We start from the raw sequence: 27,701 nt of genomic DNA, 5'->3' as shown, positions 1-27,701 counted from the left end.
TCATAAAATGTACAAATAAATGATACTTCTTTTCCCACCAAAAATGAAAATTGTAAAACAATAAGCGTTTTAACAGAATAACACAGCGAAAATCAGCTTAATTCGATGTTTTTAAACCCTTGCAATGGGTTTTTTTAATTTCAGTCAGAAGTTTGCAACACAGTGAAGGATACATTTTCGACCTTATAAAATATATACATTCTTGATCAGCATAACTAGGATAGTCGATCAAGCCATGCCCGTCTGTTCGTCCGTCCCTCCGTCCTTCCGTTTCTACGCAAACTAGTCTCTCAGTTTTAAAGCTATCTGCATGAAACTTTCGCAACAGTTGTCTTCCTATTCCGCAACGAGCCGGATCGGACGACTATATCATAAAGCTCCAATAGAAACAATTAAAAAAGAATAAATGAAAAACATGATAACTATGCTGTTTTTAATTTTTTTAAGTTTTTTAAAAAGAATTAATGTCTCAATATTTTAGAACTACTATTTTAATTTTATTAAAATCGGCCGATTATAATATATAGTTCCCATGGGATTAATTAAAGTATTACTCTTTTTATTTTTGCAAAAAACATTTTTGGACCATGGCTTAATAATTCAGAATAACGCTTAAAATTTTATCAAAATCAGAAAACGATATCATATAGCTACCATAGGTTCGATTGAATTATTGAGATAAAAATCATCATAGCTTCAATATTTTGAAACATATACGCGTACAAATCTTTCTTCTTAAACATGTACGCAAACAACTCAAGATATATATACATAACTTTCGATTTGAGGAGAACTTTGACATTACTGTTTGAAGTTGTTCTGACAGTATTTAGTAACACTCCATTTCTTGTGAAATTGGGCATTATACAAATGTCCATACTAAGTCAATTGCAATTATCAAGCTACAAAAAGTTTATGATTCTGAAGAAAATCACCTACAATCATTTTATTCATTACCACGGGTCAGGATGGAAACATGTTCAAAGGCTTTTCTTCTAATTACTCTACTGTCCATACTATATTGTGCAGGAGCCCCTAAACACCGTAAGTGTAAATTCGCTCAGAAATCGCGATCACTTATATAGACCTGAAAATGTTTTAGCGGATTGCGGTCCAGCTGGACGCTGCTACACTGTCAATGCGCTATTTGGAAGTTTTAAACAGACAAGATGTGTTCCTTGTAAAATGAAAACTTGATCTAATCATTTAACTAGTTTGGAATGCGATTTTTGACATTCGCTAAAATAAATACCACACAACAATTTTCATTGCTTATAATAATAATAATAAAAATGGAAAATATTTTAATTAGACCAAACCAAACATGTTCAACTAACGTTTTTTAACTGAAACAAAACAATTATGAATGGCGAACCACCTTCATTTGGTCTTCATATTTGTTTTTTAACTATAGGTTATTTTTCTGAATGTTTTCACTTACAACGTTCGTATATTTTGTTTAAAAACACATCACTGAAGGTTATACCTTTTCTATTAATTAATTTTAAAGTCTGCAACGATGGACCAAAATACGCCACATGCAAAAGAAAAGTAAAGTTGAAAACAGAAATTCAAAAAACACTATTTTATATACACCTTGTTGATATAAAGGTGTAGTATTGAACAAAAGACAGTATAATAAAACAAAATCTTGCAAGAATATTTCATGTAGGTAGCTAAAATAGTTTTTCAGAAGTTTGTCTATCCGAATTGGTTTTTATCTCTACCAAGTATTTGGTTCACACAATGTATGCAAAAATAGTTTATGCAAATAGAGGAAGTGAACACAAATACATGGGATTGAAATGATACTACACAAATTGAGGCCACATTATGAATACACACTCATATCTGTGGGTTTGTTTGTTTTTTTCCTGCAGGAAAACACATATGTGTCTTTTTTTATGCTACGGCAAAGGAAAACCCTTTTATTTGCCTTTGTGTACACATTTTTGCACATTCTGTGCTGACCAACATGCCACAGGGCCGGCCCAACAAAACGTAACTTAAATATCACGCATACGCAGCGAGAGCTGAACATTACGTATACGCAACGTTCGCTTGAATGAAATTAAGACCTTGCCAAGGGTGTCGGGGAGGAACGAGAAAGTAATTTTACACTTCACCAAAGCGGAATGTTGCCAAGGGAAAATAGCCCCGAAAGGAAAAGCCGGGGAAAGCGGATATGTGAGAGGAAACTGAGGCAATCGGCACAAACAGGATGATGCCCATTGATGCTTGATGATGGCCGATGATGAGGGCAAAGTGCTTTAATTGAAAACAAAACGTATTTCATGAAAATGAATCGCAATTTGATTTTAGCAAATAATTTCCAATTGAACGCCACTTGCCACTTGTCAGAGTCAGAGTCAAAAGTGTAGCTTCAATCGTGAAGAAGCAACAGTTTGTCAATTTCCGCTGGCAGTAAAATGGTCTGATGGGTGATAAATTGGTTTGGGTTTTATTTACTGATTGGTTTTGCTAGGACCCAGGGCAGATATACCTGCTGCATTCTCATGGCAAAACCTTAGACACACGGTAAGTACTTCACTCTTGTTCTGTGTCCGAGACTGTACCTCTCTGTGTGTGTGTGTGTGTGTGTGTGTGTGTGTGTGTGTGTGCTATGTTTCACTTCAACAACCAACTCATGCCTATCAATCCCACTAACCAGAACTCTATTAGTCAACCCTTACCTTTTCGCTTTCAGACTATTTAAAAGTGGAAATTAATTCTTATACTTTTTAAACATTTTTCAAAAAGCATGTGACATGAACGTACATGCACGCTGCAAGGAGAATGTGCCCAGTTTGTGCGGATGCGATCACACGGAGCGACGGGGTCGGATTTATCTGGAGATCAACGTCAAGGAGAATCTGCTAACTGTCCAGAGTAAGTGGCTAGCAAGCCAAGCCGGAATACAAATTTAAGCCGCTTAAGCATTGTTACAAATTATGACCCAGCGTTCTAAGTTTTTTATTTTGTTTCTGTGCGCAAGCCGCCTTTGGGGGCCGAAAGTGGGCGAAAAGTTTACGGAATATATATGATAAAAAAAAAGGCAAGTGGGAAAGATATTATGCCCCGGGAAGCCGCAAAGTTTCCCAAGCAACGCGCTTAAAATGTTACACAGTCTTTGCGTCTTTGTATTTCTTTGCTGCCCTGCTCTGCTCTGCTATGCTCTGCGTTCCGATTCGTTTCGTTTCCTGTTGGAAACAAAAGTTGCAAGTCCTTTGGGCTCCTGGGAAAATTGCTTACGATTTGCATTAATTCATTATGCGCGCTTAAGGAAATTCTCTGTATATTCGTTCTCCTTCGTTAGCCGCAAGTGCCACATAATGAATGCCAAACTAGAATGCAGTTTGCTGAACAAAGGAGCGCAACTGGATGGATGGATGGTTGGGTGTCCTCCAGGACACAATGCTTTGTTCATGCCCAGGAGCATATTTCACGTAATTTCCGTAGCTGCTTTGTGGCCGTGTTGGGTTTTAATTGACTGCTTATGCCACCACAGCTGTTTAGTACCACCCACATTTCATTGTCCTGTCTTTTAAGTCAAGGAGGGTCGCAATCTCATACCCATGGACCCAAACGGACTCAGCGATCCTTATGTGAAGGTAAAGCTAATTCCGGACGACAAGGATCAGTCCAAGAAGAAGACTCGCACCATCAAAGCTTGCCTGAATCCGGTCTGGAATGAGACACTCAGCTAGTAAGTATTTTGTTTAAGATTTTATGGCAACCTATATTAATTGAAAGGGTTTATTTTTATAAAAATACTCTTAAATTACACTAGGAAACAATCATATACATATACCATACTATTATGTTATAGGACGCTTTAGTTTAGATTTAGTAGTCTTTAAAATTTGTTTTACGATATTTTAGCGATCTGAAACCTGAGGACAAAGATCGACGCATCCTGATCGAGGTGTGGGACTGGGATCGCACCTCACGCAATGACTTTATGGGTGCTCTGTCCTTTGGCATTTCGGAGATCATCAAGAACCCCACCAATGGATGGTTTAAGCTGCTCACCCAGGACGAGGGCGAATACTACAATGTGCCATGTGCGGATGACGAACAGGATCTACTCAAACTCAAGCAGAAGCCGTCGCAGAAAAAACCGATGGTGATGCGCAGCGACACGAACACGCATACGTCATCCAAAAAGGACATGATCCGGGCCACGGACTTTAATTTTATCAAAGTTCTGGGCAAAGGATCGTTTGGCAAGGTGGGTACAAAAAGCTACAATTAAGTAAATTAAAAGAATATAATATATTTGGGAAGTTTATGTCATGACGTCACATTTTTAACAAAAGGAGTTGTTATATTTGAGAGAGCGGAAGAGAGCAATAGAACTGCACTCATGATTCATACTTTCATACAAAAAACATTAAATTAAACAATACTTTCAGGTCTTGTTAGCCGAACGCAAGGGCAGCGAGGAGTTGTATGCCATTAAGATACTCAAGAAGGATGTGATCATCCAGGACGACGACGTCGAGTGCACCATGATCGAGAAACGTGTCCTGGCGCTGGGTGAAAAGCCGCCCTTCCTGGTCCAATTGCACTCCTGCTTTCAGACAATGGTGAGTCCAGGCCGATATCGATAAAAACAGCAGATGCAGAATGCCCCCCTTTCCAGGACCGTTTATTCTTTGTGATGGAGTATGTGAACGGAGGCGATTTGATGTTCCAAATCCAACAGTTTGGCAAGTTCAAGGAGCCGGTGGCTGTGTAAGAGACCCAAACAGTTTGTCCACGTTTCCTTTGGTTATTTTTGTTTATCCGCCTTTCAATAGATTCTATGCCGCTGAAATAGCTGCCGGACTTTTCTTCCTACACACCAAGGGCATACTGTATCGGGACCTAAAGCTGGATAATGTTCTCTTGGATGCCGATGGGCATGTCAAGATTGCGGACTTTGGCATGTGCAAGGAGAACATAATGGGTGACAAGACCACAAAGACTTTTTGCGGTACCCCTGATTACATAGCTCCCGAGGTGGGTTTTAATTCACTGGTAAAAAAAATTCAAAAGTGCAAATATATATCTGACTACATTTTTCCTTCTTAGGAAGTGATTTAATAAGAAAGTAATATGTGTTATTTCTTCAGATCATTCTTTATCAACCCTATGGCAAATCGGTGGACTGGTGGGCCTATGGAGTCCTGCTCTACGAAATGTTAGTGGGTCAGCCACCCTTTGATGGCGAGGATGAGGAGGAGCTGTTTGCCGCCATAACCGATCACAATGTTTCCTATCCGAAGAGCCTGAGCAAGGAGGCCAAAGAGGCCTGCAAGGGCGTAAGTTTCTATCTATGTTCATATGTGATCTATAAATAATTTAAAAATATTTTTTAGTTCCTAACCAAGCAGCCAAATAAGCGTTTGGGCTGTGGTGCCTCTGGCGAGGAGGATGTGCGTCTGCATCCCTTCTTTAGACGCATTGATTGGGAGAAAATAGAAAATCGCGAGGTGCAGCCACCATTCAAGCCGAAGATTGTAAGCAGAAATAAATAAATAAAATAAATATTTTGAGCAATTTGAAAAACCATTAATTACATTGCAGAAACACCGCAAGGATGTGTCCAACTTTGACAAGCAGTTCACATCAGAGAAAACAGACTTGACACCCACGGACAAGGTGTTCATGATGAACCTGGATCAGTCGGAATTCGTTGGCTTCTCCTACATGAATCCCGAATATATTTTGAGCCCATAGATCCGATCTGATCATATCTAATTTCCAAGCTGCGAGTTGTGTCCCTTAAGTCTATTTTGATATTGATTACTGAAAAGACATTTTGTTAATCTTTGTTAAGTTTATCATTTTCTGTTTTCGACAATTATGTGTATCTATATTTATTGAATTGTTAAGTTTTGAGTTATTTATAAGTGCTAGCAACTGTGAAACAGAGCTTAAGGTGTGGAATATTCGAATACTGTTCAAGAGCACGTCCTCACTGGAAGCCAAAAAAGAAAGCAATAAAAATCAAATCATTTCAAATTCCTGATAGCCTATCACTCTGCGTAGAACTTTGATCAATTCTGTCCGATTTCCAATAAATATTTCCAAAAACATGTATTTCAGCAAGCTTTAGACATTTGCATTTTCCATTTGGAAATTAACTTTTTAGCCAACATCTGAGTGTATTTGTAGCCAATTAATCGATTTAAATAGTTAAAACAATACTTTCCTCGGTAGAGCAGGGATGTGAGGAACTTAGAAGTTTTGGGCCAGGTTCAAACGTCATTCGATTGTAGTGCTAGCCCCGGCATTATAATCAAATCGAAAACGCGTTTAGGTGAGTTCGCCAAAGAGGGAGAAAAAATCTAGGAGAACACTCAAGTTCCCACAATATTCAATACTTAAGCAGAAATATCATAGAACAAGAGTTTTTTAAATTTCATTAATATATATATATATATCAGTGTGCGTGTAAATTAATTTTACGTTTTATTTAAAAACCATTGCAAACAAACGTATATATAGCACGTCTATATATATGGCTGGCATAGAGTCTCAATGTACCATAATTAACAAATTGCATAGCAATAAGTTAAGCTTAGACGATACTAAACACTAAAGCTGTAAAACTAATACTGTAAAACTGTAAAACTGTGAAACTAAAACCTTTTGCTCCTAACCAAAGGAATAACTATGTTAGATTGTTCTTCAGTTGGAAACTTTAGTACCTTCACAGGAATCTAGCTGCTAACAACTAACCATGTTTAACCATGGGAAAGACAATCTACTATAAGCGTGTAAAACTATAGTCGTCGTATATAGCCTAGACCGATTTCCAAATTAGCGCCAGCCGAGCTAAGCTTTTGTGCCTCTCGTAGCTATCTTTCTCTCATAGAAGAAACCCCAAAACAATTAATGCCAAAGGAGGCTATTCGTATTAATAGGGAAATTACATAGTTATATGCGTCTGTCGAAAGGGGAATTTGTAGCCAAGCTAATTGCGTGGGGCACAGCAGAGTAATTACCATAGTAATTTAACATGAATTGGTAAAGCTTAAAAGTAGTTTGAACTAGTAAATTCGATTTAAACTAGTAAATTCGATACATACTAAAATTAAATACTTATAAACTTAAATATATATATAACAAATTGTGTAACTCCGAACTTGAAGCATTTAAAACGTTTAATTTAACTTCCCAATTTGAAATCAAAACGTAATCTAAGCCAAACAAGTAGATCAAATAACTCGATCCCGATGGATGATGAGTATGAGTACGATTCACAACCATGATGAGTAGCACTTAACGTTCAACCCGAGGGAAAAATAAATTTGCTCGTATTTTTTAAAATTAACGTAATGCATAATTAAACATATATGTATCTATAGATGTATATGTGTCTCTGAATTACTTTAATGACTTTTATTGCAAATAAATGGAGGAAGCGGTAAAACTTTTCAAGTCTGTTCAAAATATTGAAAATATTACAATTTGATGAAAATTAATTTTTATTATCGAACTATATACATATTGAAAATGCATATTGGTAGGACTTTAACTTTAACTGCATACAGTTTTATTTAGAGTCGACATTTTTACAAAACATATTTATGTAATTTTAATGATTTTCAAGGTCATTTTTTAAACCAAAGTCTCATACGTATGTACTTTAATTGCATATTAAATTAGTACAAAACAAATAGATACATTAATATATTTATATCTATGAAATATCGATGTGAATTACTTAACAGATATAATACCATACGATATCAGGCGAGAGAAAGCTAAAACTTCCAAACAAAACTCTCGACAGAAACCCAAATTAAACTAAAGAAAACTATTTTTACGTCTAAATAATTCACCCACACCCTTTGAAGAGTCGAAGCTATACTATATGCCTGTGCATATATGCATTAGCACAATACATTTACGAGTACACACACAACACACAGTCCCAGAACCCAACTGAATGTAATCTATAATTTATTGAGCCAAGCCAAACAAAGAGACAAACTCAAATAAATCAAACAAACGGCTTTGGGCACATCACACACACAATACGAGTACCCAAAAGTAAATAAAAATACTACTAAATATACATTTTTGTCTCTGAAATGAAGAATTCTTTGTCTATGGAATGCTGGGTACCATAGTTGACATGATGATTTGAGTATGAGTTGGTTTACTGGGAATCTTACTTAAAATTTAATTGGGAAGACTTCAAAGTAAAAAAATTTAATTAAGAAATGTCCTCTTTGAACTTCTTATAACTTTAGCTATCGATCACCATCATATCTTTGTAGATTTTAAGAACACATTTTATACCACTCTAAGAAATTAGAGTTTTGACAAAATTTTTGGGCGGATTAAAAAAAAACTATTGGCTTCTTTGGTTCTCAGTAGTTTAAAACAGATAGGTTTTTGTTTATGGGTCGCATAATATTTTATATATCCTGCAAAGGCACTTAAATACGGTATAACTCGCCTAAAACAAGACCCATTGGAATATAAAAGGCAGTCGCGGACTGCTAACGACCTAGACTTATTTAACTAATGAAAATGACTTGAAAAATAGTGTTGAAAGTATTGTGGAAGCAAACATTTATAAATATTTGTCTATAGACCCACAAAGGTATCCAGAATTCGATATTTATCCAAGCCTGTTGATCATAAATCGCCATCACCCGGCTAGGTATGCAACAAAAAAAATAATGCTAGGATGTCGGGCCATATACACTATACATAAAGGGGTTCCGATAGAGGAGAGGGCGATCGGCTGAGTTAGAGGCCGATGTTGAGGTGGGTTTGCGTGGCGGCCTTATCATTGATTGCGTACAAATTAACATTTATGCGTCCGTTAGCGTTAGATAATCTTATCGTGAATTTGCAACAATTAGATAGACGTGTCCAGCAGTCGTCGCCAAATCCTGCTCTTCACTCAGTCAGTCAGCGAGCAACATGGCCAGTCATCAATTCGTTCCATCTGTCATGTACGCTGTGAATTTCACCAGGCCAGACTCCGGCTGGCCATTGGGCCAGGACCAGGAGGAGCACGAGTACTTGGAGCACAGCGACGAGTGCATCTTCCAGCGAAGTCAGCCCTCGGTGGCGCTCTTTGTGCTCTACGGACTGGCCGTTCCCACGCTGTCCGCATTTGGTCTTTGCACGAACTTCATCAATGCCATGGTCTTCATGAGGCCCAAGATGACGCCGTCGGCTTTCAGCTATTTGGCGGCTCTCTCCTGGATGGACTGCATCTCCTGCCTGCTCATCACGATGACCGCCCTGTCCAGGAGTTACTTCTACAACAGTCCCGCCTGGATCGCTTACGATTACCAGTGGCAAACGCCATTCTTCGGCATCAGTACTGGAGCAGCTAACCTAATCCTGGCCTGCCTCAGCCTGGATCGATTCACCTACCTGTCGAGCTTCAAAAAGAACAACGGTGCTCCTCGATTTTGTCGCCGCAGGGTGGCCCGCTGTATGATCCTTGTGGCCATTGGCACATCCATAGTGGTCAATATGCCCTACTTCTTTGTCTTCTATGTGACCGACTCGGGAACCTGCCATGTCACCGACTTCTACTACTCCAAGTGAGTGTCAAATGGAATTGGTTTAATGGGGAAACCTTCTCTAGCGTTTTCATCAACCCACAGGTTTTACAAGGTGCAAAACTGGTTTACCTTTGCATTGCTAGCCCTTTTGCCAGCCATTTTTCTGTTCATCGGCAACACGGCCATTATAATTGCCTTCCGAAAATGGACGAAACAGAGCAGACTGTGTCAGTCCAGTGGAACGGCTGCCAATAGCCGCACCACAGCCAAGAGATATCAGGTATTTTTATTCAATTTAATGGGTGCAGAAAGAAAAACATATAGTTTTTATAAACATGACTGAAATAATAGAGGTACACAAAAAAAAACTATGATGTTAAATGTATTCAAAACAACAATTCCGAAAAAAAATTAGATTGGTCAGGCAGCAATCTATTTATTTTTTTTCCAATTGAGCCCATTTCAATTCGGAAAAATATCAACAAATCAGTTTAAGATAGCAACAAAACAATGGTTTCATCAGTGCGGTTAGATGTATATTATAGGTGAAACTAATCAACAACACAAAAAACAGTAAATTTTTTTATTGACTAAAACATATAGCGAAGTTAAAAATATTAACAAACTAGTTAGTTACAAATTCCATAACCTTACCGGCTTTGGGTGTGCGTTATTAGATTTTAGCGGACAGTTTATTATACATAGATGGATCTATCAACAACAGAAATCTGCTCTTTCATGTTAACTTTCAACAAAGTAAAGCATATTTTATAATATATTATATATACATCTATTTTGACTAAAACATATAGCAGAATTTAGCAAACAATATAACTTTTTTATTCCAGCACCAAATGAAGCTGACCATCAGCATTGTTATTGTGATAACACTGTACTTAATTGGCGAACTTCCCGCCCACATGACTTCAAGGAAGAGCTCCTTAAATCTGTTATTCGGCGGCGATGCCAACAAGGTGAATGAGTCCTTCATGGAGCAGCTGGAGGTGATATGCATTACGCTAAATGCCCTGCAATTGTCCCTAAATATAGTGGTTTATGCGGTGATCAATCCTTCATTTATGCCGGAGTTTTTCCTGTGCCTCAAGGGAACCTCTGACGTGTGCTTTGGATTGTGTTGTTTTCGGGCGCTGCGGAGGCTTTGGAGGCGATGCCAGGCAAGAAGACAACAGGAAGTGGCGGCGGAGGAGCGAGTGGTCAGCAGTGTGAGTCCCCAGCATCTGCCGGTGGATGAAGCTCTGCCCTGCGGTTGCGAGAGTTGGGCCAGTGACTCCGGCTGCAAGATCAATGCCCATTGCAAAACGGCGGTGGGCACATTTACCCTAAAGGATGGCGAGCACGACGAGGAGGTGCATTGCCGTCACGAGCCGGAGGTCTTCACCACCAGATCGAGCGCCTGCCTCCACACCAAAGACTCCGCTCCCGACGAGGAATCCATATTCAGCTCTAGCTTTATTATAATTACTTAAGTACTAAGTAACTATATTTCATAAACTAAACTAGATTTAAGCTATTAAATTATATGCGCATAGTGCTGTAGTGGTTTAAAAGACGGTTCCATATCTTGTTGGTGAATCCTCGAGCTGCCTTCTCATCGTCATTAAAGATCTTGTAGTATGGATGTCCGGGTGCTATCTTGTGTATCACTATGTGCACCATTCCCTTGCCCTGCTTCTCATCCGTATGCAGTTTACGCCGCATTATAATGGGCTTTTTGGTGACATTATCTAAAATATCTGTTGAGCTGTTCGTTGAATTGTGTTGAGCATAAACTTGGATTAAAAATAAAACCATTAAAAATAAGCAAACGAAATACTTGAGACACATATTAGGTCAGAAGTGAATCCAAAGAAGTCTCAATTCAAACTGAGAACCGCAGAGAAATTAAATTGAAGACCTTACAGTTGAGCAAATAGTTTGAAGTTTGATAAACGATAAACATACTTTTCGAAACCGGTTCCATTACATAAAAGACATGAAAGAAAAACGGGGATGCAACACTTTTATTGACATTTCAATCACTTGGTAAACAAGTATATGGCCACTATGAGACCATACAGACCCAAGACCTCGGCAAATATCAATATGAGAATGACGGCCACGAAGAGTCTGGGCTGGTTGGCAGATGCCCGAACCCCAGCCTCCCCAATAACGCCAATAGCAATGCCAGCCGCCAACCCAGAGACACCCACGGCCAGTCCAGCGCTAAGGTTGAGGAATCCCTTGTAGGAGCTGTAGTTTCTGTTAAGCGATCCAGCCAGCAGGACCGCAATCACCAATCCATAAATGGCTATAATGCCGGCCATGACAACCGGAACGATCGCCTTCATAATCAGCTGCGGATGCTTGATGGCCATGGCAGATATTCCAACGGAGGCCTTGGCGGTTCCATAAGCAGCTCCCAATGTGGAGAACACAATTGCCGATACGGCGCCCATCACGCAAAAGAAGGCGGCATAAGGCGGTTGATCCAACGTGGCCTCAACGGTTATCATATTTAATTCCAATGATTTCCTTTGCAAAACAGAATGTTCACAGATCTAGTATTGGCGTAAAGCAGCTTTGAAGTTTTTGAGCAAGGCTGTTTGGTTTTAGAACTATCCCAAAATGTAATGTAACAATAGTTTCCCAGTTTTCTTTTCAAACATTTAATTTTCTCATATGTACAGGTTCTAAACTAGGTGGAAAACACTTGATCTTGTTAACCAAAAAAAAAAGTGTATATCGAGATGACCAACAAGAGGCCTGTTTTTAAATTATAAACTTCTTAAGTAATTCTTAGGGCTTTAAACTTCGCTTATTAATAGTCAATTTGAGCTTAAAGTACATTTTAAAATTCTATAAAGTTTAATACAGAAAAACAGACATTAATAAGATGGTTTGATATTCCATTTTGTTCGTAAACCATGCGCACTATGTCTTTGCATATATACAGATTGTTTAACATTAGTAACCTATTTCAGCTTGAGGTATAATACAGTGGAAATCATTTCTTAGCAAACTTACTTGCCCTGCAATTTAGATAGAAAATCCATGAGGAACTGATGCCTTCCACGTAGTTCGCCGATGCTGCGATGCTTGAGCTTGGCGCATATACGACGGATAAGCTGCTCTCTGTCGCGAGCCCCCATTTTCATTTCGATGAGGATGACTTTGTCCTCTTCTCGCGTCCAGGGAGCCGAGTGGGAGCTACTGGATTCAGATTGCGACGTGCTGGCAGTTGATCCAGAAGCTGTGGCTGCTGCATCTTCGGTGGGAGAACAGTTGGCCAGCGTGGCCACTACATCCAGCTTGCAGTCCTCGTCGCTGTCGAATTGTGTGGTGATAATATGCTGCGGCGTATTTCCCGCACTCACTTGCAGCGGCTCCAGCTCCTCCTCCGATTGATCCAGATCCATTTTAAGAGGCATAAAAGCTGGAGGGTTCTCGGCTGTCTCCTCCAGGCTGTCCACCTCAATTTTTGCAACTACTGGTACTGAACTACAGCTAATGGTTGGCGTTGATGCCTGCTGCTTGGCCTGGGCAATAATCCGTATACCCGCCTTTGTATCAGCCGCATCTCGGACACTTTCCTGATCGATCAACGTGCGCAAACGCTTGGCACACTCAATGGCAGGCGAGGACGAAGGCTGTGACTCATGGATCACGACCATGGGTTGGTTATTGGTGCGCTGCCTACCCTGAGTTGGATTAAGAGGCGATCGCACCTTCTTGGTGGGTGACTTCCGTTTGTCTACATGGGGAGAACTATTGATTGTTCCCGACAACGGACTTAATCCCGAGTTGTTAAATGCCGATTGCCTGCGTGGTGATATTTCACCAAAATTGATGGCAGTTTTCTTGGCGTGCGGGTGATGGTGTCCATGAGAATTGCCCACATTGGGCGTACTGGTTGCGGCATTACTAAAGCTGGAGTTGGTATACAAACTGGCGTTCAATCGGATTGCATGCGCTCTCAAGCCCGCCTCATCGCACATCTCGATGGATGAGCAGCTGTTCTGCTCATCGCCCGTGGTGTCAATAACCAACGCACGACTGGCATCATCCTCCTCACTCCGATCGGCAGCATCATCGCTATCTGTATTGGCAGCCATACTTAGGAGCTTCTCTCCCTGAGCACGAATCCCATGGGCACAGGTCAGGGATTCATCGGAAGTCATTGGCATTTCATGCGTTTGTTCATTGTAAATACTAGCAGCCATAAACGAAAGCTTGGCCGGCAGCAGGATCTTGGCTCCATAGAAAATTCGGCCATTAATGTACTTTAGGTGACAACCAGGTTTACTTGTCGTAGGCACATCCAAAAACTCCTGAATTGTTTCAGTATATTCTCCCGAAGTGTTGTTCTGAACATCATGCAGATTTATAGTCTCCACGGGAGACAGGATTCTAAAAAGTGTAACAATTCTTAGTTGGACAGTCAGGGGCTATTTTATCTTATCTTTTTTCTTACCTTTTCGGGGGCTTTCCTTGAGGAAATTGCTGCACAAACCAATCGGCCAGAAACTGATTGCCCTTGAGCAAGGGCATTATCTTATTCTCGACCTTTTTCATGCTCACGTTAGGCAATTCAGCCAATTCGCTAAGGCAGGCATAAATCTTTCTAATCTGTGCGGGCTGCTTGTTAAAGTAAATGTTCAGTTTGTTGATAAAGTTGGTGGCATTGGTTATCATAAAGTGCTCAAAGAATTTGCCTATCTCAGCGGCCTCAGCAGGTAGCAAAAAGTTAAGGAACACCTCTGCCAGTTCTGGGTGATCGGGAAGCAAGATTTTTTCCACTTTCTGTGGATTAAGCCAAATGATTTAGGGCAGATCAAGGGAAATTAGTCAAGTAATCCTTACCAGATATAGAGATGAAACCTTCTCCTGCCTGGGATCATAATTCTGCAACAGGCTATTGAATTTTCTGCAATCATCCAGGCGATCGGCATTCAGCAGGGCCTCTTCCACTTTGTCGTAAAAGTTAAGCGCAAAAACTGTGCATTGAAAGCGGGAGTTAGAGCGAGATTAAATGGTAAAACGATTAGAACTCACTGGCATCTTTGCGATTGCGCTCCTCTGGGGAATCCGGCTGGAGCATGTGTCGGAGCATCTCCTCCTGTCGATTTGCCCTCTTGAGCTTGGCCGCCTCGTCATCGCTCCTGGATCTCTTCGGCTGCGTTGCCGTTGCACTTTTAGTCGTGGCGGTGGTGGTGCTGCAGAACATCTTCAGATCGTCCAGCAGTTGGGTGTACAGTTCGAGGGCCACAAAACGAATGTGCACGAGCTGTACCAACTCGCAGGCTATATATTTGTCCCTGCGTCCACGCAGGTAGGATCCGTAGGTAGTGATTAGCGAATGGCAGCGCTTGCTGAGTTTATGGCGCAAACGTTCGCGCAATTTGTGGTAGCGACTGCGGCCTGGCGTTGATCCCCTTCGCGACGATTTATTGGTTGGCTTGAATATTTGATAGCGCGCCCTTTTGGCGTTTCTGCCTGCAAAGGAAGAGGCACTGCTATCCGGCGCAGGCAACAGATCCGGCTGTACTGCCTCGCGGGAGTCCTCTAGTTCGCAGATTTGCAGGGTGTGCGTGGATTCGTCTACTCTGAAGTTGATGGCTGGCGGGGCATCTTCGGCCAGGGGCGGAGGAGCGGGTGGCAGGGCCAGGAGACCACTGCACTCGGCGCTGGTGTACAGGCTGCGGTTGATATTCAGCACATTGTCCGCCAGACTTCCGCCGGACACAAGGGGCACCGATACGCCCGAGACTCCTCCGGGTGGTAAGTAGTTTCCCGCGTTCGCATCGCCACCAAACACATAGTTCACATTGATGGTGAGCAGGGAGTGATTCTCCGCAGGGCGGGGCTTCCTCTGCGCTGGCTTTTTCCTCGCTTTGCAATCCTTGGGAGGCTCCGAGCCAGCGGCACTGCCATTGGGCACCGCCGCCTGGCCAAAACTCTCCGGCAGCACCAAATCCTCGCCGACAGCCTCGCGCACAAACTCCAGATACGAGGCACTGGCTTCCGATGACGCTTTCGAGGGCTTGAAATGGCGGCGGGTGCGCTTTTGGTCCCAGGTTTTCTGCAAAATAAGCGAGAATTGAAAATTTTCCGCAATTTATAAACACAAAGCGATGGCACAAGCACTGAACGGTACTATCGATAGATTGTGTAGGTGGTACCTAGCCATCGATAGAAAGTAATCGAATATGTTAAATATTATAAACTAACATAAGTAACTCATAAATACATTAGTCATTTTTAGACAATAACAAAATTAATAAATGAAATCATAGCATCGCAATTGAAACATGTAGTAATTCAGTCTATAAACTATTCAAAACAACCAAGTACCTAATCTAGGTACAGCAATCTCAACAAGCCCCACCTCTAATGATAACTTAACGCATGCCTATCGTATTTTTGACTGCACTAAAAGTAAGAGCGACAACATATTTTTTTGTTTTTTAAATAAAATAGCATATGAAATAGTCAAAAAGTAACTAATTTACATAGTTACAAAATATTCCCAACAGGACTCAAGGATTCTGCTTGTTAAAAAGAGCGGAAGCTTGTGACATACCGGAGAAAACTAAAACTGACCACGTCTGCACATTCCAACATGAGCAAAGTAACCTTCAAAATCACACTAACTTCGGACCCCAAGCTGCCGTTCAAGGTGCTCAGTGTTCCGGAGGGAACTCCCTTCACGGCCGTACTGAAATTCGCCTCCGAGGAGTTTAAAGTTCCGGCCGAGACGAGTGCCATCATCACGGACGATGGCATTGGCATCAGTCCACAGCAGACCGCTGGAAATGTGTTCCTGAAGCACGGATCGGAACTGCGCCTGATACCCAGAGATCGTGTGGGCCACCAACTAAGCTAGTTTTTCTACTGCGTATTTTCCCCTTGAGATTCCCCCCTTTTGAATGCTTATTAAAATGTTAAACAATGTAATCGGTATTAACCCATTGTGTTCCTTACCTCGATGTAGTATTGCCAGCCACTGGGCAGCTCCTGGTGACGTTCTCGCGGAGTTCTGACCAGTCCACCTTCGAATCCCCACAGAATGTGGTTCGTGGGCGGTGCTCGCTGGCGGTCAAGGAAGTATTTCACCGGATTATACTGTTTCGAGTTGCGCAGCTCAGTGATCTTCATGAAAATCCGACGGGCGGTCTTGCCATGAATCGTATCCTTGGCCATTCGCCGGCACGCAACTCGAATGGGATCAGCACCCTTGCGAAGTGATCTCTTCGCTTTCCCAATGACCTCCATGTGCTTCTCCAGACCAATGGCAATAAGCTGATACTCGGATGGCGCATAGGCAGTGACTTGAGTCAGTTTCGGTTGAAAGGCCATGCGGGGCAGGTACTGAGGATACATAAACACCTGGCTATCCAGCATGAGATCCATGATGCGGGGTGCCAATCTTGGAACCTGTCGCGTGTGGCCATCCCTGAAGGAAGAAGAGATTAGTTATAAGATTGCACTAAGTTATTTATAACTCACGTCAATTCGGTTTCCTTGTTGATGAACTCCATCATCTTTTCGTTCTCCTCCTTAAACTCATCACTGCACAGATCGTGCTCCCACTTCCTAACCAGTTGGATAGCCTCATTTAGGTTCCAGCAATTGAAGCTGGCATCTTTGATTGCCTTTTTGTGCAGTTCCTCCAGCATTTCCCTGGGCTTCTGGGCCATGGGATACAACGTTGGGTGGGAGTAGGTTTGCAGATAACTCTGGCTTAGCATTTGGGTGTGAATGCGAAGCTGTTGCTGAAGCATATCATGCTGGGACTTTGTAAATCCCCTGCTCCTTGCAAGGTGATTGATGTTAGCTGGCTGCACGTTACGCAGGTTTTCAAACTGATCCTCATACTCCGAGTAAATGTGTTTCTTTACCGAGATGTATTCCCAGGTGAAGTTGGTGTCAAATGGTTTTTTGTAGCGGTCTTCATTGCTATTCGTTACAATGGGTGGATGCACAGCCTCTAGGATAGAGTAATTGTGGAGCGTTTCTTCGGTCAATGGAGGATTTATATAGGAGGAGTCATTAGCCACAACTTTTGCCAGTTGGAAGCAATTTGGTTGTCCAGGTATTGGAACAGCTATAAGTTCGGGAGGTTCACTCAAAGCATCCGTTGGTATATTCACCACCTTGCAGGGCGACCCTCCGGGTCCACTTTCCAGATTTCCCTCCTGCATCACAGCCACGGGAACGGGCATCACCATGCTCATATGGTTTCCATCACATGGAGGGGGTATCACACTTGGTTGGAAGACCTGTAGCTCCTGCTGATGATCATTGACCATTACCTGACCTTCAAAATCGATATTTCGGGTAACCTGATCAATGGGAGCCATAGACACATTGGCACTTTCCATGAATTTTTGAGGGGTTTCCAATTCAATTGATTCCAGAGACACACCCTCTTGCAGCAAGCCCGCAAACAGTTCAGAGACCAGGTCAGTCAACTCCTTTTTGGATATGTTTACATCGCGTAGCTCCTCGGCATTCTCGTACTCCGATTCCAAATGATCAGCGGCATCATACTCCGGATCATTGATGGGATCATCGTCGTCGCCCAGAACAGTGTTGCCTGAAAGATACAGCAGTTGAGGATAGCAGTCATAAAACTTCTAAAGAAGCTTCTTACTAAGCGGCTTTGTAAAGTCATTGAGAAACTGCATCCAGTCCGCATCGGTGGCGGTCATATCGTTCTCCACCACATCGCTGGGCTCTACGTCAGGCGGCACAAATTCCGACTGCAAATCCTCGATGGTTGTCTGCTGCAGACAGAATTTGGAGCGCGTTCTGGTGGATATACGCAGGTCGTCTTTGTCGAGCAGACCCTTTTCGAATGGCACCTTGAAGCAACCGTCATCGGAGAATTTGACAGGAGATTCCTCGTTGGCAGTGAGCGGAGTTTGCGGTGTGCAGGGATTGGAATCGAAATCCGATGCTGTAGTATTGGGATCATCATCCGACTGTGGGTTAAACGTGTGGTTAAGCATCGGCCAGGAAAATTCTGTGTCATACCTACATGAAAGTCTTCCTCCTTGAATGTGTACTCCTCGTCCTCTTCATCCGAGTGCAAATCTTCGCGTATCAAAGCCTCTATGCCATCATTGTCGACCGGAGTTTCGTTGAGCTGGGGCAGGGAAATGCCGGGAGTGCAGTTCAGCTCTCGAGCCTTGGCTCTCGTGAGTTTCGGTACGGACGGAGTGTCCGTAATGATGATGGCGCCCCGTTTCTGTTGCTCCGCCGACTCCAGCTTCTCCCGCGCCAATTCGTCTTCCGCTTTCAGGGTGACCAGTGCCAGGACATGATCGTTGCGCACCACCTTACGCACCACCTTTTGCATGTCCTCCGTGCTTATGGAGTTATCCTTGGCCACTTTCCGCAGCCGGCGATCGATCTCCTTGACATCCTCGTCCACCTGCGAGTCCAGACTATGGCGTTCTCCGCGACGCCGCTTTCGCGGTCTTCGTGGAGTCGAGCTATTGCTCCGCGAGGAGTCCGACTTTTTGGCACTGTTTGGCATTCCTGGGCTTCATTTATTAATAAAATTCCAACGCAAACTTTGCCGAGCCGCAAAACAAAAAGGCCAACAATTGTTTACACGAAATGCCGCCACTAGAATGTCTTAGAGCTGGAACTCTTGTCGGTGTTGCATCAATTGTATTGATGACTTCTCAAAATTTTAAATATGTACATTTAATTTAAATTGAAAATATGAATTAATTTAAAATAAAATCATAGCATTTTGATAGCAATTTGTACTAACTTTAAATTACAAATAATATTGTTTATAAACATTTGTTATTATAACGGGGTATGCTTATCGATGCTATATCGATTGTTCACCCATCTCTAGATTATATAGTCTGGTCACACCATGCTCTGTTTTTCCGGGCTCTTGCCCAAAAATATTACAAAATAGAAACTGCATCTTGAAACAAATGTCACCGAACGTGGAACTGTCTTGAGAAGCCCCCGTGAAGTTGAAGCCTCTTTCTCCCGCCGCAGGAGTGTCCCCACCAAGAGATCCCCCTTCGTTATCGTAGTGGTGAGGTAAGCCCGCAATTTAATATGAATCACATGCAAGCCGAATGATACGTGACACCACCCTACGCCCTAGAAACCAAAAGATGACACAGAAGGTAACCAAGCTGGCGCTGGCCAGTCGCCTCATCGTGCTCCTGGTCCAACTGGTGGCCAATGGAGCCCTGCCGGAGCACAGCCCTGATGTATTCCGCGCGCCAATCTCAGATGACCAGAAGGGCTGCTGCGAGTGGATAGACAAGCTGGTGAAGCGCTGCTTGGGCGGATTGAGGCACTGGGATGGCGAGTACTTCCTGCACATAGCCGGGAATATGTACTCCTACGAGAACACATTGGCCTTCTACCCCCTGTATCCGGTTGTGGTGCGTCACGTGGCACAGGCACTGGAGTTTGTCGGCCTGCGCTTGTCCCAGGAATCCGTTCTTCTGCTGGTGGCCGTCGCCCTGAACCTCTGGCTGTTCTGCGAGACGGCTAACCTGCTGTACCAGCTCACCCACCGCATGTTCAACGACCTCAACAAGAGCTGGAATGCGGCTCTGATCTTCTGCTTTAATCCGGCGACCATTTTCTTCACGGCTGCCTACTCGGAGTCCTTCTTCGCCTACGCCAGCTTCCACTTGATGCTGGAGTGCCTGAAGCCAACAGATAATTTCCGGTTTCTGCGTCTGGGAGCCGCTTTAACCGCCTGCGTACTGTGCCGTTCAAATGGATTGATCACCATGGGATTTCCGCTGTACTTCTTCGTGCGCCATGTGCTGGTCAAGGGCAAGGAACCCAACTCTTGCTGGCAGCTGGGACAGATGGCCCTAAGCCTTCTAGCAGCCGTAGGCATTCTGCACACCTACTATTTCTACATCTACAGGCTGTACTGCCTGCCCTCGACGTCGGAGGACCACCCCCAACACATTGTTGAGTACGCGGATAAGCGAAAGTACCTAATGTCTGGTCAGGGATCCGAAGGTTCTCCCTGGTGCCAGTACACGCTGCCCTTCCCGTATACCTACGTGCAATCGCACTACTGGGATGTGGGTTTTCTGCGCTACTACAAGTGGAAGCAACTGCCCAACTTTCTGCTGGCTCTACCCATGCTGAGCTTCATGCACTGGCATTGCTACGATTACCTGCGGGACTTCATCAAGGTGTTTAGAGCGAAGGTCGCCACGCCCACTGGGTACAGGGAACTGGTCAAGGAGCATATCGCATTCCCCTTCGTGCTGCACGCTGCCTTCCTCACCCTCGTCTGCACCGTTTACGTGCACATCCAGGTGTCCACACGGCTCCTGGCCTCGGCCACTCCTGTGTTCTACTGGTTTGCCGCCGATCACATGCCCAAGACGCTGGCCCAGCTCAGGCTGCGCTCCAAGGCGGGAGCTCTCTTCGTATGGTGCACCACCTACAGTTTGGTGGGAACAGTGCTGTTCAGCAACAACTATCCCTGGACGTGACTTAAGTAATGGAAGAGGAGCTGGAAGAGTAGCTGGTTGCCAAAGAGACTGTTCATCCGCAGGGATTGCTTTTTAGTGTGTAAATAATCGTCCAAGTTTTCTAAATTTATTTGAGACGCTCAATAGTATTGGCTTTTTAAGTAAGTTTCCCATCGTCTTAACTTTACACTAACTTAGAAATGGCACAACAAAAATTATTGACAATTTTGGTTAATATGAATAAAGATTTAAAATTGCTAGTGTTTTCGACAAAGCTTTATTTAATTTAAACTAAACATTAAATTGAACATATAAAATATGCAAACTTTTGCTTTTTATCCTATAAAAATGTTTTCCTGCTTCATTTTTTTTTTTAAATTTTAACCAATATTTATGTTTTAAATAATTAATATTGGTATGAAAAAGATAACGGTAAATTTTGAAAATTTTAACTTAATTGTAGGTTATTTTTAAAGGCTTAGTTGGTCACACTGGCAATCAGCTGTTTTGGGTGGCATATCACAACAACAAAGAAAACTTTACAGAAAATTGTTTATTATTCTGAAATCCTCGAGGAAAACCTTCATTTCCATGGAGGGCCACCTGCGCCTGCACAAGGTCGGCGACTACGCCGCCCCCAGCCTCCAGGAGAAGTCCAGCAAGGGGAGTGGCAACATGGAGCAGCTCTCCGGCGTGATGATAATTATCATCATCAGTGGCGGCGTACTCACCTGCCTGATGTTGTTCATCTTCGCCAAGCGCCAGATAATGCGCTTCCAGCTACGAGGACGTCGTGGTCCCCACGTTCCGGTGGGCAACGATGCCAAGAAGGCGCTGAGGCGCGAGATTGAGCGGCGGCTGGACTGCATCCAAAAGATCACCCAGGAACCAAAGCTACTTTGGACCGATAGTGACAAGTACATTGTTCAGCCGGAACCGGAGGCTCCTCCGCCGCCGTACTACTACCGCATGAAGGCGGTGGACAACGTGAAGCTGCTGGAGTCGGAGATTGCCCGGGCGGATGGCAGTTCACGGCATGCCCCCGAAAGCCTCCGAGCCTTTCTGCTGACCACCCTATCAGTCACATTGAACGGAGCCGGACAGCGGATGATTCACCAGTACTGCGACATGTACGAGCACGCCCGCCACGATCCCAATGAGTTTGGAAAGGATGAGTACGAGGCGTATCACCATTTGCTGTTGAAGCTCTTAGAGGCGTAGGATTACTCATCTTAAGACAAGTTTATTAGAGACATACTCAACTCCTTTGCCGTTTCAGCTCCAAGCAGTTAAAGAACTACAATTCTCGGAAGGCATCGCCCGCTCGAACCCCTCGTAAGCAGACCAAGATGCACTCCCTGCTGGATCCTGCTCGGCTGCGACCGCCCACCACCTTGGAAAATGTGCAGCCCAGCAGTGAACTCACAACTGGACAGCATGCCAAGGTCAATTTGACGCTGGGTCTGCAGGGCGGCGATGGCGAGGCCGAACTGGCCACCAACCCTCTCCACCTGCAGGCGCCCTCTGATAGGGATCTTATTATACGCAATAGAATTAAAACGCCCACTCTGGATGACATTATTGTGGAGGCTGACCACCACCAGAACAGCGAGGCGGCACCCATGGAGGACAACGAGATTAAGAGCATATCGTCTATGCAATTTCAGCGGAGCTCTAGCAATGTCTGAACATGCTTTTAAAGAATACACCCCGAAGTGGGCTTACCATTAGTTACCATTTGTGTAGATTACTTTCTTCAATACAAAATAAATATAACGCTTTAAACATATTTTGAAAGGATTTTCTAAGCAGTTAAGAAAGCAATCTATACGAATAAGTCCAATATTTTCAACGTTTTCCTAAAAGCGAACAAGCTTATTTAGCCAATTCTGTTGCAAGCGAAGATATGTGTACTTTCGCAATTTATAAATGTTAATTTTAAAAGTTTCCTATAATAAGGTTTGATTGCAAAATTAAAACACGATAAGTAAAGTTTATTCACTTGTCTAATTTGGCAATTTATAAATTTAAATCTTTTTTAAGGAACTTATTAAGATCGTCCCCTTGTAGGGGTCGTTCTATAAAATGAATAAAAATAATTAACTTGAAATGATTAAAATGGTCATCTAGCAGCTAAATAATAAAATTCACTTCGACTTAGCTTCTTTTAGAATGCCCATTTACATCGAATTTCGAATCGTTTTATAATGTGAAGTCCTTATAAGCAGCATTTTACTTTTTCTTGCAAGGATCGTCCTTTTTCTTACAGGGATCTTCTTTTTCCTTACAGGGATCTTCTTTTTTCTCACATGAGTTGGCCTTGTCCTTCTCGGCACACTGGTCGGCCAGTTGGGAGTAGAGGACGAGGTCCAGGAGTCGGCAGGAGTAGCCCGTTTCGTTGTCGTACCAACTGATCAGCTTCACAAAATTGTCGTTCAGGGCAATACAGGCCTTGGCATCGAAGACGGAGGCAAAGCGCGAGCCGTTGAAGTCGGTGGAGACCACCTCCTCCTCCACATAGCCCAGGATGCCCCTTAAATCGCCCTCGGCCGCGTCCTTTATGCACTTCTTGATGTCATCCATTTTGCCAGGCTTGGCGAGGCGGCATGTTAAGTCCACCACCGAGACATTAGGCACTGGGACGCGAAAAGCCATGCCCGTGAGCTTTCCATTCAGCTCTGGGATCACCTTGCCCACCGCCTTGGCTGCTCCCGTAGCGGCCGGTATGATGTTGCACATCCCACTGCGTCCATCGCGCCAGAGTTTGCTGCTGGGACCATCGATGATCTTCTGGGTGGCGGTGGCCGCATGTACGGTGGTCATCAGGCCCTCGCAAATCTCAAAGTTATCATGCACCACCTTGGCCAGTGGAGCCAGGCAGTTGGTGGTGCAGGAGGCATTCGAAATGATCTTCATGTCGGGCTTGTATTTATCTAGGTTCACTCCGCACACGAACATCGGAGCATCAGAGGATGGCGCCGATATGACCACCTTCTTGGCTCCACTATCCAGATGAGCTTGGCAAGCTTTTAAGGTGGTAAAGCGGCCGGAGCACTCCACCACAGTGTGCACGCCCAGATCGCACCACTTTACCTTCTTCAAATCCGCCTCCTTCAGCAGCTGGATCTTCTTGCCACAAACTATCAAAGTATTGCCCTCCAGCGAGATCTTGTGTTCGAAAAGCCCATGTGTGGAGTCGTGGCGCAGCATGTAGGCCAGGTACTTGGGATCCAGCGCGGGATCGTTGATGGCCAGGATCTGGACATCCTTGCGCACCAATGCCTGGCGAGCAAACATGCGTCCGATGCGCCCAAACCCATTGATTCCGATTGCAGACATTGTGTTTGCTTAAAACCCCTACCAGGAATTTGAAAGAATTTTGACAAACAAACCAACCTAGCTGGTTGTAAAAGTAGACTCCCAGGTGCCTTGGATCCTACCCGGAGTTTATGATTCCCCTGCTCAAAAGAAATACATACATAATTACGCAGCTGGGTATAAATCAATCGAACTCTCGACCACCTGCCAAAGCTTCTCACGAAACAAAATTACAATAACCTTCGGGAACGCCTTGTCCAAATTGTCTGGAGCCCCAAGAAAAGGGGAGTGGCTGCCAAATTGCTGGCCAACACACTCATTCACGGGAATAGAAAATCCGGCTTCAAGGGTCATTACTCACCTTTGTGCGGAATGCCTCACTCCTTCGGGAAACCCATCCTTTCATACACTTCAAAAAACTTTATTCAATTTTACATTTCAAGCAAACCTTTAAAATTATTAAAGTAAAATAGTTTGTGAGCTACCCGTATGGTATTCAAAAAGATAGACTTAAAAAATATAATGAAATCAAAAAAACCTTTAAAATAATATGTATGGCAGATCAAACGTAGTTAAAAATTGTGTTTGATTTTATTTATCACTTTAATATTAAAATTTAAAGCTTGACTCACAAAATGTTAATATGACTCTTTTTGTAAGCGATGGGTCTAATGTTTCCAGGAATGGTTGGAAAAAACCGAACATGACGTCTTCATAAAAACAGCAATTTAACAAGCACCCCTAAGCCGTTTTTCCTGTGTGTTGGTTCTTCTTTTTGAACATACCAGATGACGGTCATCAAGGCATAGAAATTTCCATGCCCGTTGGCCATCTGCCCCTTGGCCCATGACTTGGCTGGAAATATATTGAATTGAAGTTTTATTCGTTCGACTTTTGGGGGTGGAGTCCCAAGACCCCACTCCGCTATCGACCTTTTCTTGGGTGTGGGAATTGGTTCCTCAAACCGGCTATGACAACTTAACTTTGTTGAATATTTATGATGCTGAAGCAACAGCAGGATGGCCGGCAACATGTTGCCAGCAACATTTCGACGCCCCCGCAGAAAGTTGAAATTTCCAACTGAGAAAATGGACTCGCAAGGACTCTCTCTCTCCCGCTCTCTCTCTCTCACTCTCTCTCTCGCTATTTTCCGGGTCCTGTGGTGAGTTTTCCTATTGGGGCCGCCGCTGATTACGAAATTGTTGCAGTAATCGCAGCACCCGCAGTTGCAAGCCCTGCATAACGCGAACTTCAAACTGGAAACTCCGCCTCATTGTATCATTTATGTTTGAACTCGAAATTCGTAGGTGCCATAAAATGGTAAATGCAGCGCCCCATAAAAACCCATCAAATTTAAGTTTATTTAATGGACTATGGACTAGGGGATCTAAGCTGGGGTCCGGAACCCTTGTAACTTTGTTTGGGCGGCCAGCTTGTTTACTTTAGTGTCCCTGCTTGTCCGAGCGCTACTTGAAATTTATGCGAAAAACTTTCAAATTTGAAACTTGCCTGCTGCGTGGGCCATGGGAGCAACAGGAGCAGAACAAAATTTAGCATACAAATCCCATTGAAAGAGCAGCTTAAACCAAAGTTCGGCATAGTGTTGAAATATAGACTATATGCAATTTAATTTCACACAAAACAGCACAAAAATTTACCAAGGTAAGCTGCAGCTTATGTTTTTATGTTGACGTTTTATCAGGTTCAGTAGATCACAAAACTAAGTTCTGACTACCCGCCAGCAATGCTGGAACTCTATTCCATATGACTTGTATGACTTGGAACTTAATGTTTGCTGCAAAGATTCTTAATCTTAATCACTGTTTTTCAACACTCATCGAGCATTAAGAGAAATGTGGCCTGTTTTATATTTGTTACAGTTTAACACACAGAAAAAATATGTATTTTTTTTTTGCTCGTATTGGTTTTAGGGTTTAGATCGACCACATAAGAAAGTATAAAATGTTGAAGACTGCTTTAAAAAGGGAACAAAATTTAACAAGAAAAAAATGTACTCTCATAGTTTAATGTATTATACAATGGCCTCCAAAAATTGTATTCGAAGTCTAAAACATTTTATTTTTAGTTTAAGGCATTGCGCAATGTTCCTAAATCTCTCTTAACAAGAAAGAAAGCAAACTTCGGCAAGCCGAAGTTCATATACCCTTGCAGCTATTGCAAGAATTTAACATTTTTGAAAACATTAAAATTATGATTTACTGCGTATATGTTTAAAAACATTGAAGCTATGATGATTAGCAACTCAATTATTTGATAGTTATTTTATATATTTTTATTATTTCTATGGGAGCTATATGATATAGACGTCCGATTTTGATAAAATCTAAACCATAATTCTGAAATATTTAACCATTGCTATATGTCGAAGAACTGAACAAAAAATTAAAAAACAAAAAAGTTATAATTTTTTTCATTTATTTTTCCGATTGTTCCTATGGGAGCTATATGCTATAGTCGTCCGATTTTGATATAATTTAAACCGTAAATCGGAAATATTTTACCATTACTAAACGTCGAAGAACTAAACAAAAAATTAAAAAACAGCAAAGTTATAATTTTTTTTCATTTACTTTTCCGATTGTTCCTATGGGAGCTATATGCTATAGTCGTCCGATTATGATGAAATTTAAACCGTAAATCAGAAATATTTAACCATTACTAAACGTCGAAGAACTAAACAAAAAATTAAAAAACAGCAAAGTTATAATTTTTTTTCATTTATTTTTCTGATTGTTCCTATGGGAGCTATATGCTATAGTCGTCCGATCCGGCTCGTTCCGACTTATATACTACCTGCAATAGAAAGACAACTTTTGGGAAAGTTTCATGCAGATAGCTTTAAAACTGAGAGACTAGTTTGCATATAAACGGACGGACAGACGGACAGACGGACAGACTGACAGACGGACAGACGGACGGACAGACGGACAGACGGACGGACAGACGGACATGGCTAGATCGACTCTACTAGTGATGCTGATCAAGAATATATATACTTTATAGGGTCGGAGATGTCTCCTTCACTGCGTTGCAAACTTCTGACTGAAATTATAATACCCTCTGCAAGGGTATAAAAATTACTCATACGACCTGTTATGTCATTTCAAAGTAATGTTTTTGATTAGTATTAGTTATATACTTTGAATAGAAAGTTTTCTACAGAATGTCTTGTAAAGTACTACTTATCAGTTGACAGTAAACGTCTCCTTAAATAGTGGCTTGGTATTAAATATTGAATATTGTAATGTCCGACCTCCACTTCGATTACATTTCTTTTCGTGTACTTGCGCACATAAAGGACCAATGGCAAATGTCCCTCCAGGGCCTCTTTAACTTGTTGGCCGGGCCA

At 42.7% G+C, this 27,701-nt stretch overlaps 10 protein-coding genes across 15 annotated transcripts in view; 6 read left to right on the top strand and 4 right to left on the bottom strand.

Annotated features, from left to right (window-relative positions):
* LOC108144457 (protein kinase C, brain isozyme) overlaps positions 1-8,071 on the top strand; it is a 28,678-nt gene extending 20,607 nt beyond the window's left edge. For all 4 annotated transcript variants that reach the window (XM_017269353.2, XM_017269351.2, XM_017269352.2 and 1 more), the window contains exons 6-14: positions 2,761-2,889; positions 3,550-3,706; positions 3,883-4,231; positions 4,416-4,589; positions 4,646-4,737; positions 4,803-5,004; positions 5,118-5,306; positions 5,364-5,504; positions 5,572-8,071. In XM_017269353.2, coding sequence (XP_017124842.1) covers positions 2,761-2,889; positions 3,550-3,706; positions 3,883-4,231; positions 4,416-4,589; positions 4,646-4,737; positions 4,803-5,004; positions 5,118-5,306; positions 5,364-5,504; positions 5,572-5,724 — 1,586 coding nt within the window. In that variant the 3' untranslated portion in view covers positions 5,725-8,071. The remainder of the gene's footprint in view (positions 1-2,760; positions 2,890-3,549; positions 3,707-3,882; positions 4,232-4,415; positions 4,590-4,645; positions 4,738-4,802; positions 5,005-5,117; positions 5,307-5,363; positions 5,505-5,571) is intronic.
* LOC108144460 lies at positions 586-1,307 on the top strand. Its single transcript, XM_017269356.2, has 2 exons — positions 586-1,044; positions 1,103-1,307. Exons 1-2 carry the CDS (start codon positions 969-971, stop codon positions 1,195-1,197), a joined length of 171 nt encoding a protein of 56 aa, XP_017124845.1. The 5' UTR covers positions 586-968; the 3' UTR covers positions 1,198-1,307.
* Positions 8,072-8,925: 854 nt separating the features above from the next.
* LOC108144458 lies at positions 8,926-11,093 on the top strand. The gene is made up of 3 exons (XM_017269354.2): positions 8,926-9,566; positions 9,630-9,807; positions 10,376-11,093. The coding sequence occupies exons 1-3, from the start codon at positions 8,932-8,934 to the stop codon at positions 11,012-11,014; spliced, it is 1,452 nt and encodes a 483-aa protein (XP_017124843.1). The 5' UTR covers positions 8,926-8,931; the 3' UTR covers positions 11,015-11,093.
* Positions 11,043-11,397, bottom strand: LOC108144459. Its single transcript, XM_017269355.2, has one exon. The coding sequence runs from the start codon at positions 11,370-11,372 to the stop codon at positions 11,064-11,066; it is 309 nt and encodes a 102-aa protein (XP_017124844.1). The 5' UTR covers positions 11,373-11,397; the 3' UTR covers positions 11,043-11,063.
* A 129-nt stretch (positions 11,398-11,526) lies between these two features.
* Positions 11,527-12,158, bottom strand: LOC108144703 (V-type proton ATPase 16 kDa proteolipid subunit). Its single transcript, XM_017269794.2, has one exon. The coding sequence runs from the start codon at positions 12,038-12,040 to the stop codon at positions 11,564-11,566; it is 477 nt and encodes a 158-aa protein (XP_017125283.1). The 5' UTR covers positions 12,041-12,158; the 3' UTR covers positions 11,527-11,563.
* Positions 12,159-12,177: 19 nt separating this feature from the next.
* On the bottom strand, positions 12,178-19,142 carry LOC108144702. Its single transcript, XM_017269792.2, has 8 exons — positions 18,568-19,142; positions 18,181-18,511; positions 17,034-18,123; positions 16,509-16,980; positions 14,580-15,606; positions 14,388-14,521; positions 13,999-14,327; positions 12,178-13,934 (listed from the first exon to the last, which is right to left on the bottom strand). The coding sequence occupies exons 1-8, from the start codon at positions 19,066-19,068 to the stop codon at positions 12,548-12,550; spliced, it is 5,271 nt and encodes a 1,756-aa protein (XP_017125281.1). The 5' UTR covers positions 19,069-19,142; the 3' UTR covers positions 12,178-12,547.
* LOC108144704 (ubiquitin-fold modifier 1) lies at positions 15,899-16,481 on the top strand. Of its 2 annotated transcripts, none has more exons than XM_017269796.2 (2): positions 15,899-15,962; positions 16,061-16,481. In XM_017269796.2, exon 2 carries the CDS (start codon positions 16,147-16,149, stop codon positions 16,408-16,410), a length of 264 nt encoding a protein of 87 aa, XP_017125285.1. In that variant the 5' UTR covers positions 15,899-15,962; positions 16,061-16,146; the 3' UTR covers positions 16,411-16,481. The 2 variants fall into 2 exon arrangements, with proteins under 2 accessions (XP_017125285.1, XP_017125284.1); XM_017269795.2 differs by having other exon boundaries at positions 15,924-15,962; positions 16,041-16,481.
* Positions 19,143-19,402: 260 nt separating the features above from the next.
* Positions 19,403-21,278, top strand: LOC108144862 (GPI mannosyltransferase 2). 2 transcript variants are annotated; one of them, XM_041707594.1, is made up of 2 exons: positions 19,403-19,598; positions 19,676-21,278. In XM_041707594.1, exon 2 carries the CDS (start codon positions 19,676-19,678, stop codon positions 21,032-21,034), a length of 1,359 nt encoding a protein of 452 aa, XP_041563528.1. In that variant the 5' UTR covers positions 19,403-19,598; the 3' UTR covers positions 21,035-21,278. The 2 variants fall into 2 exon arrangements, with proteins under 2 accessions (XP_041563528.1, XP_017125500.1); XM_017270011.2 differs by having other exon boundaries at positions 19,666-21,278.
* A 220-nt stretch (positions 21,279-21,498) lies between these two features.
* Positions 21,499-22,802, top strand: LOC108144752 (protein C1orf43 homolog). The gene is made up of 2 exons (XM_017269856.2): positions 21,499-22,230; positions 22,293-22,802. Exons 1-2 carry the CDS (start codon positions 21,605-21,607, stop codon positions 22,699-22,701), a joined length of 1,035 nt encoding a protein of 344 aa, XP_017125345.1. The 5' UTR covers positions 21,499-21,604; the 3' UTR covers positions 22,702-22,802.
* A 184-nt stretch (positions 22,803-22,986) lies between these two features.
* LOC108144751 (glyceraldehyde-3-phosphate dehydrogenase) lies at positions 22,987-24,419 on the bottom strand. Its single transcript, XM_017269855.2, has one exon. The coding sequence runs from the start codon at positions 24,350-24,352 to the stop codon at positions 23,246-23,248; it is 1,107 nt and encodes a 368-aa protein (XP_017125344.1). The 5' UTR covers positions 24,353-24,419; the 3' UTR covers positions 22,987-23,245.
* Positions 24,420-27,701: the final 3,282 nt, after the last annotated feature.

The sequence above is a fragment of the Drosophila elegans genome, unplaced genomic scaffold, assembly GCF_018152505.1.
Source record: "Drosophila elegans isolate 14027-0461.03 unplaced genomic scaffold, ASM1815250v1 contig_183, whole genome shotgun sequence".
NCBI classification, from domain to species: Eukaryota; Metazoa; Arthropoda; class Insecta; order Diptera; family Drosophilidae; genus Drosophila; species Drosophila elegans.
This window is presented reverse-complemented; position numbering and strand designations above follow the sequence as displayed.

Excerpts from the sequence above, each read along its gene's own strand:
- LOC108144459 (XM_017269355.2), bottom strand. The coding sequence starts at position 11,372 with ATGTGTCTCAAGTATTTCGTTTGCTTATTTTTAATGGTTTTATTTTTA.
- LOC108144702 (XM_017269792.2), bottom strand. The coding sequence starts at position 19,068 with ATGCCAAACAGTGCCAAAAAGTCGGACTCCTCGCGGAGCAATAGCTCG. Across the intron at positions 14,328-14,387 it reads AGGTTTCATCTCTATATCTG|AAAGTGGAAAAAATCTTGCT; the intron begins GTAAGGATTACT and ends CTTAATCCACAG. Across the intron at positions 13,935-13,998 it reads CAAGGAAAGCCCCCGAAAAG|AATCCTGTCTCCCGTGGAGA; the intron begins GTAAGAAAAAAG and ends TACACTTTTTAG.
- LOC108144751 (XM_017269855.2), bottom strand. The coding sequence starts at position 24,352 with ATGTCTGCAATCGGAATCAATGGGTTTGGGCGCATCGGACGCATGTTT.
- LOC108144460 (XM_017269356.2), top strand. The coding sequence starts at position 969 with ATGGAAACATGTTCAAAGGCTTTTCTTCTAATTACTCTACTGTCCATA. Across the intron at positions 1,045-1,102 it reads TGCAGGAGCCCCTAAACACC|CGGATTGCGGTCCAGCTGGA; the intron begins GTAAGTGTAAAT and ends AAAATGTTTTAG.
- LOC108144752 (XM_017269856.2), top strand. The coding sequence starts at position 21,605 with ATGGAGGGCCACCTGCGCCTGCACAAGGTCGGCGACTACGCCGCCCCC. Across the intron at positions 22,231-22,292 it reads CTGTTGAAGCTCTTAGAGGC|CTCCAAGCAGTTAAAGAACT; the intron begins GTAGGATTACTC and ends TTGCCGTTTCAG.
- LOC108144862 (XM_041707594.1), top strand. The coding sequence starts at position 19,676 with ATGACACAGAAGGTAACCAAGCTGGCGCTGGCCAGTCGCCTCATCGTG.
- LOC108144458 (XM_017269354.2), top strand. The coding sequence starts at position 8,932 with ATGGCCAGTCATCAATTCGTTCCATCTGTCATGTACGCTGTGAATTTC. Across the intron at positions 9,567-9,629 it reads ACCGACTTCTACTACTCCAA|GTTTTACAAGGTGCAAAACT; the intron begins GTGAGTGTCAAA and ends ATCAACCCACAG. Across the intron at positions 9,808-10,375 it reads CCACAGCCAAGAGATATCAG|CACCAAATGAAGCTGACCAT; the intron begins GTATTTTTATTC and ends TTTTTATTCCAG.
- LOC108144703 (XM_017269794.2), bottom strand. The coding sequence starts at position 12,040 with ATGATAACCGTTGAGGCCACGTTGGATCAACCGCCTTATGCCGCCTTC.
- LOC108144704 (XM_017269796.2), top strand. The coding sequence starts at position 16,147 with ATGAGCAAAGTAACCTTCAAAATCACACTAACTTCGGACCCCAAGCTG.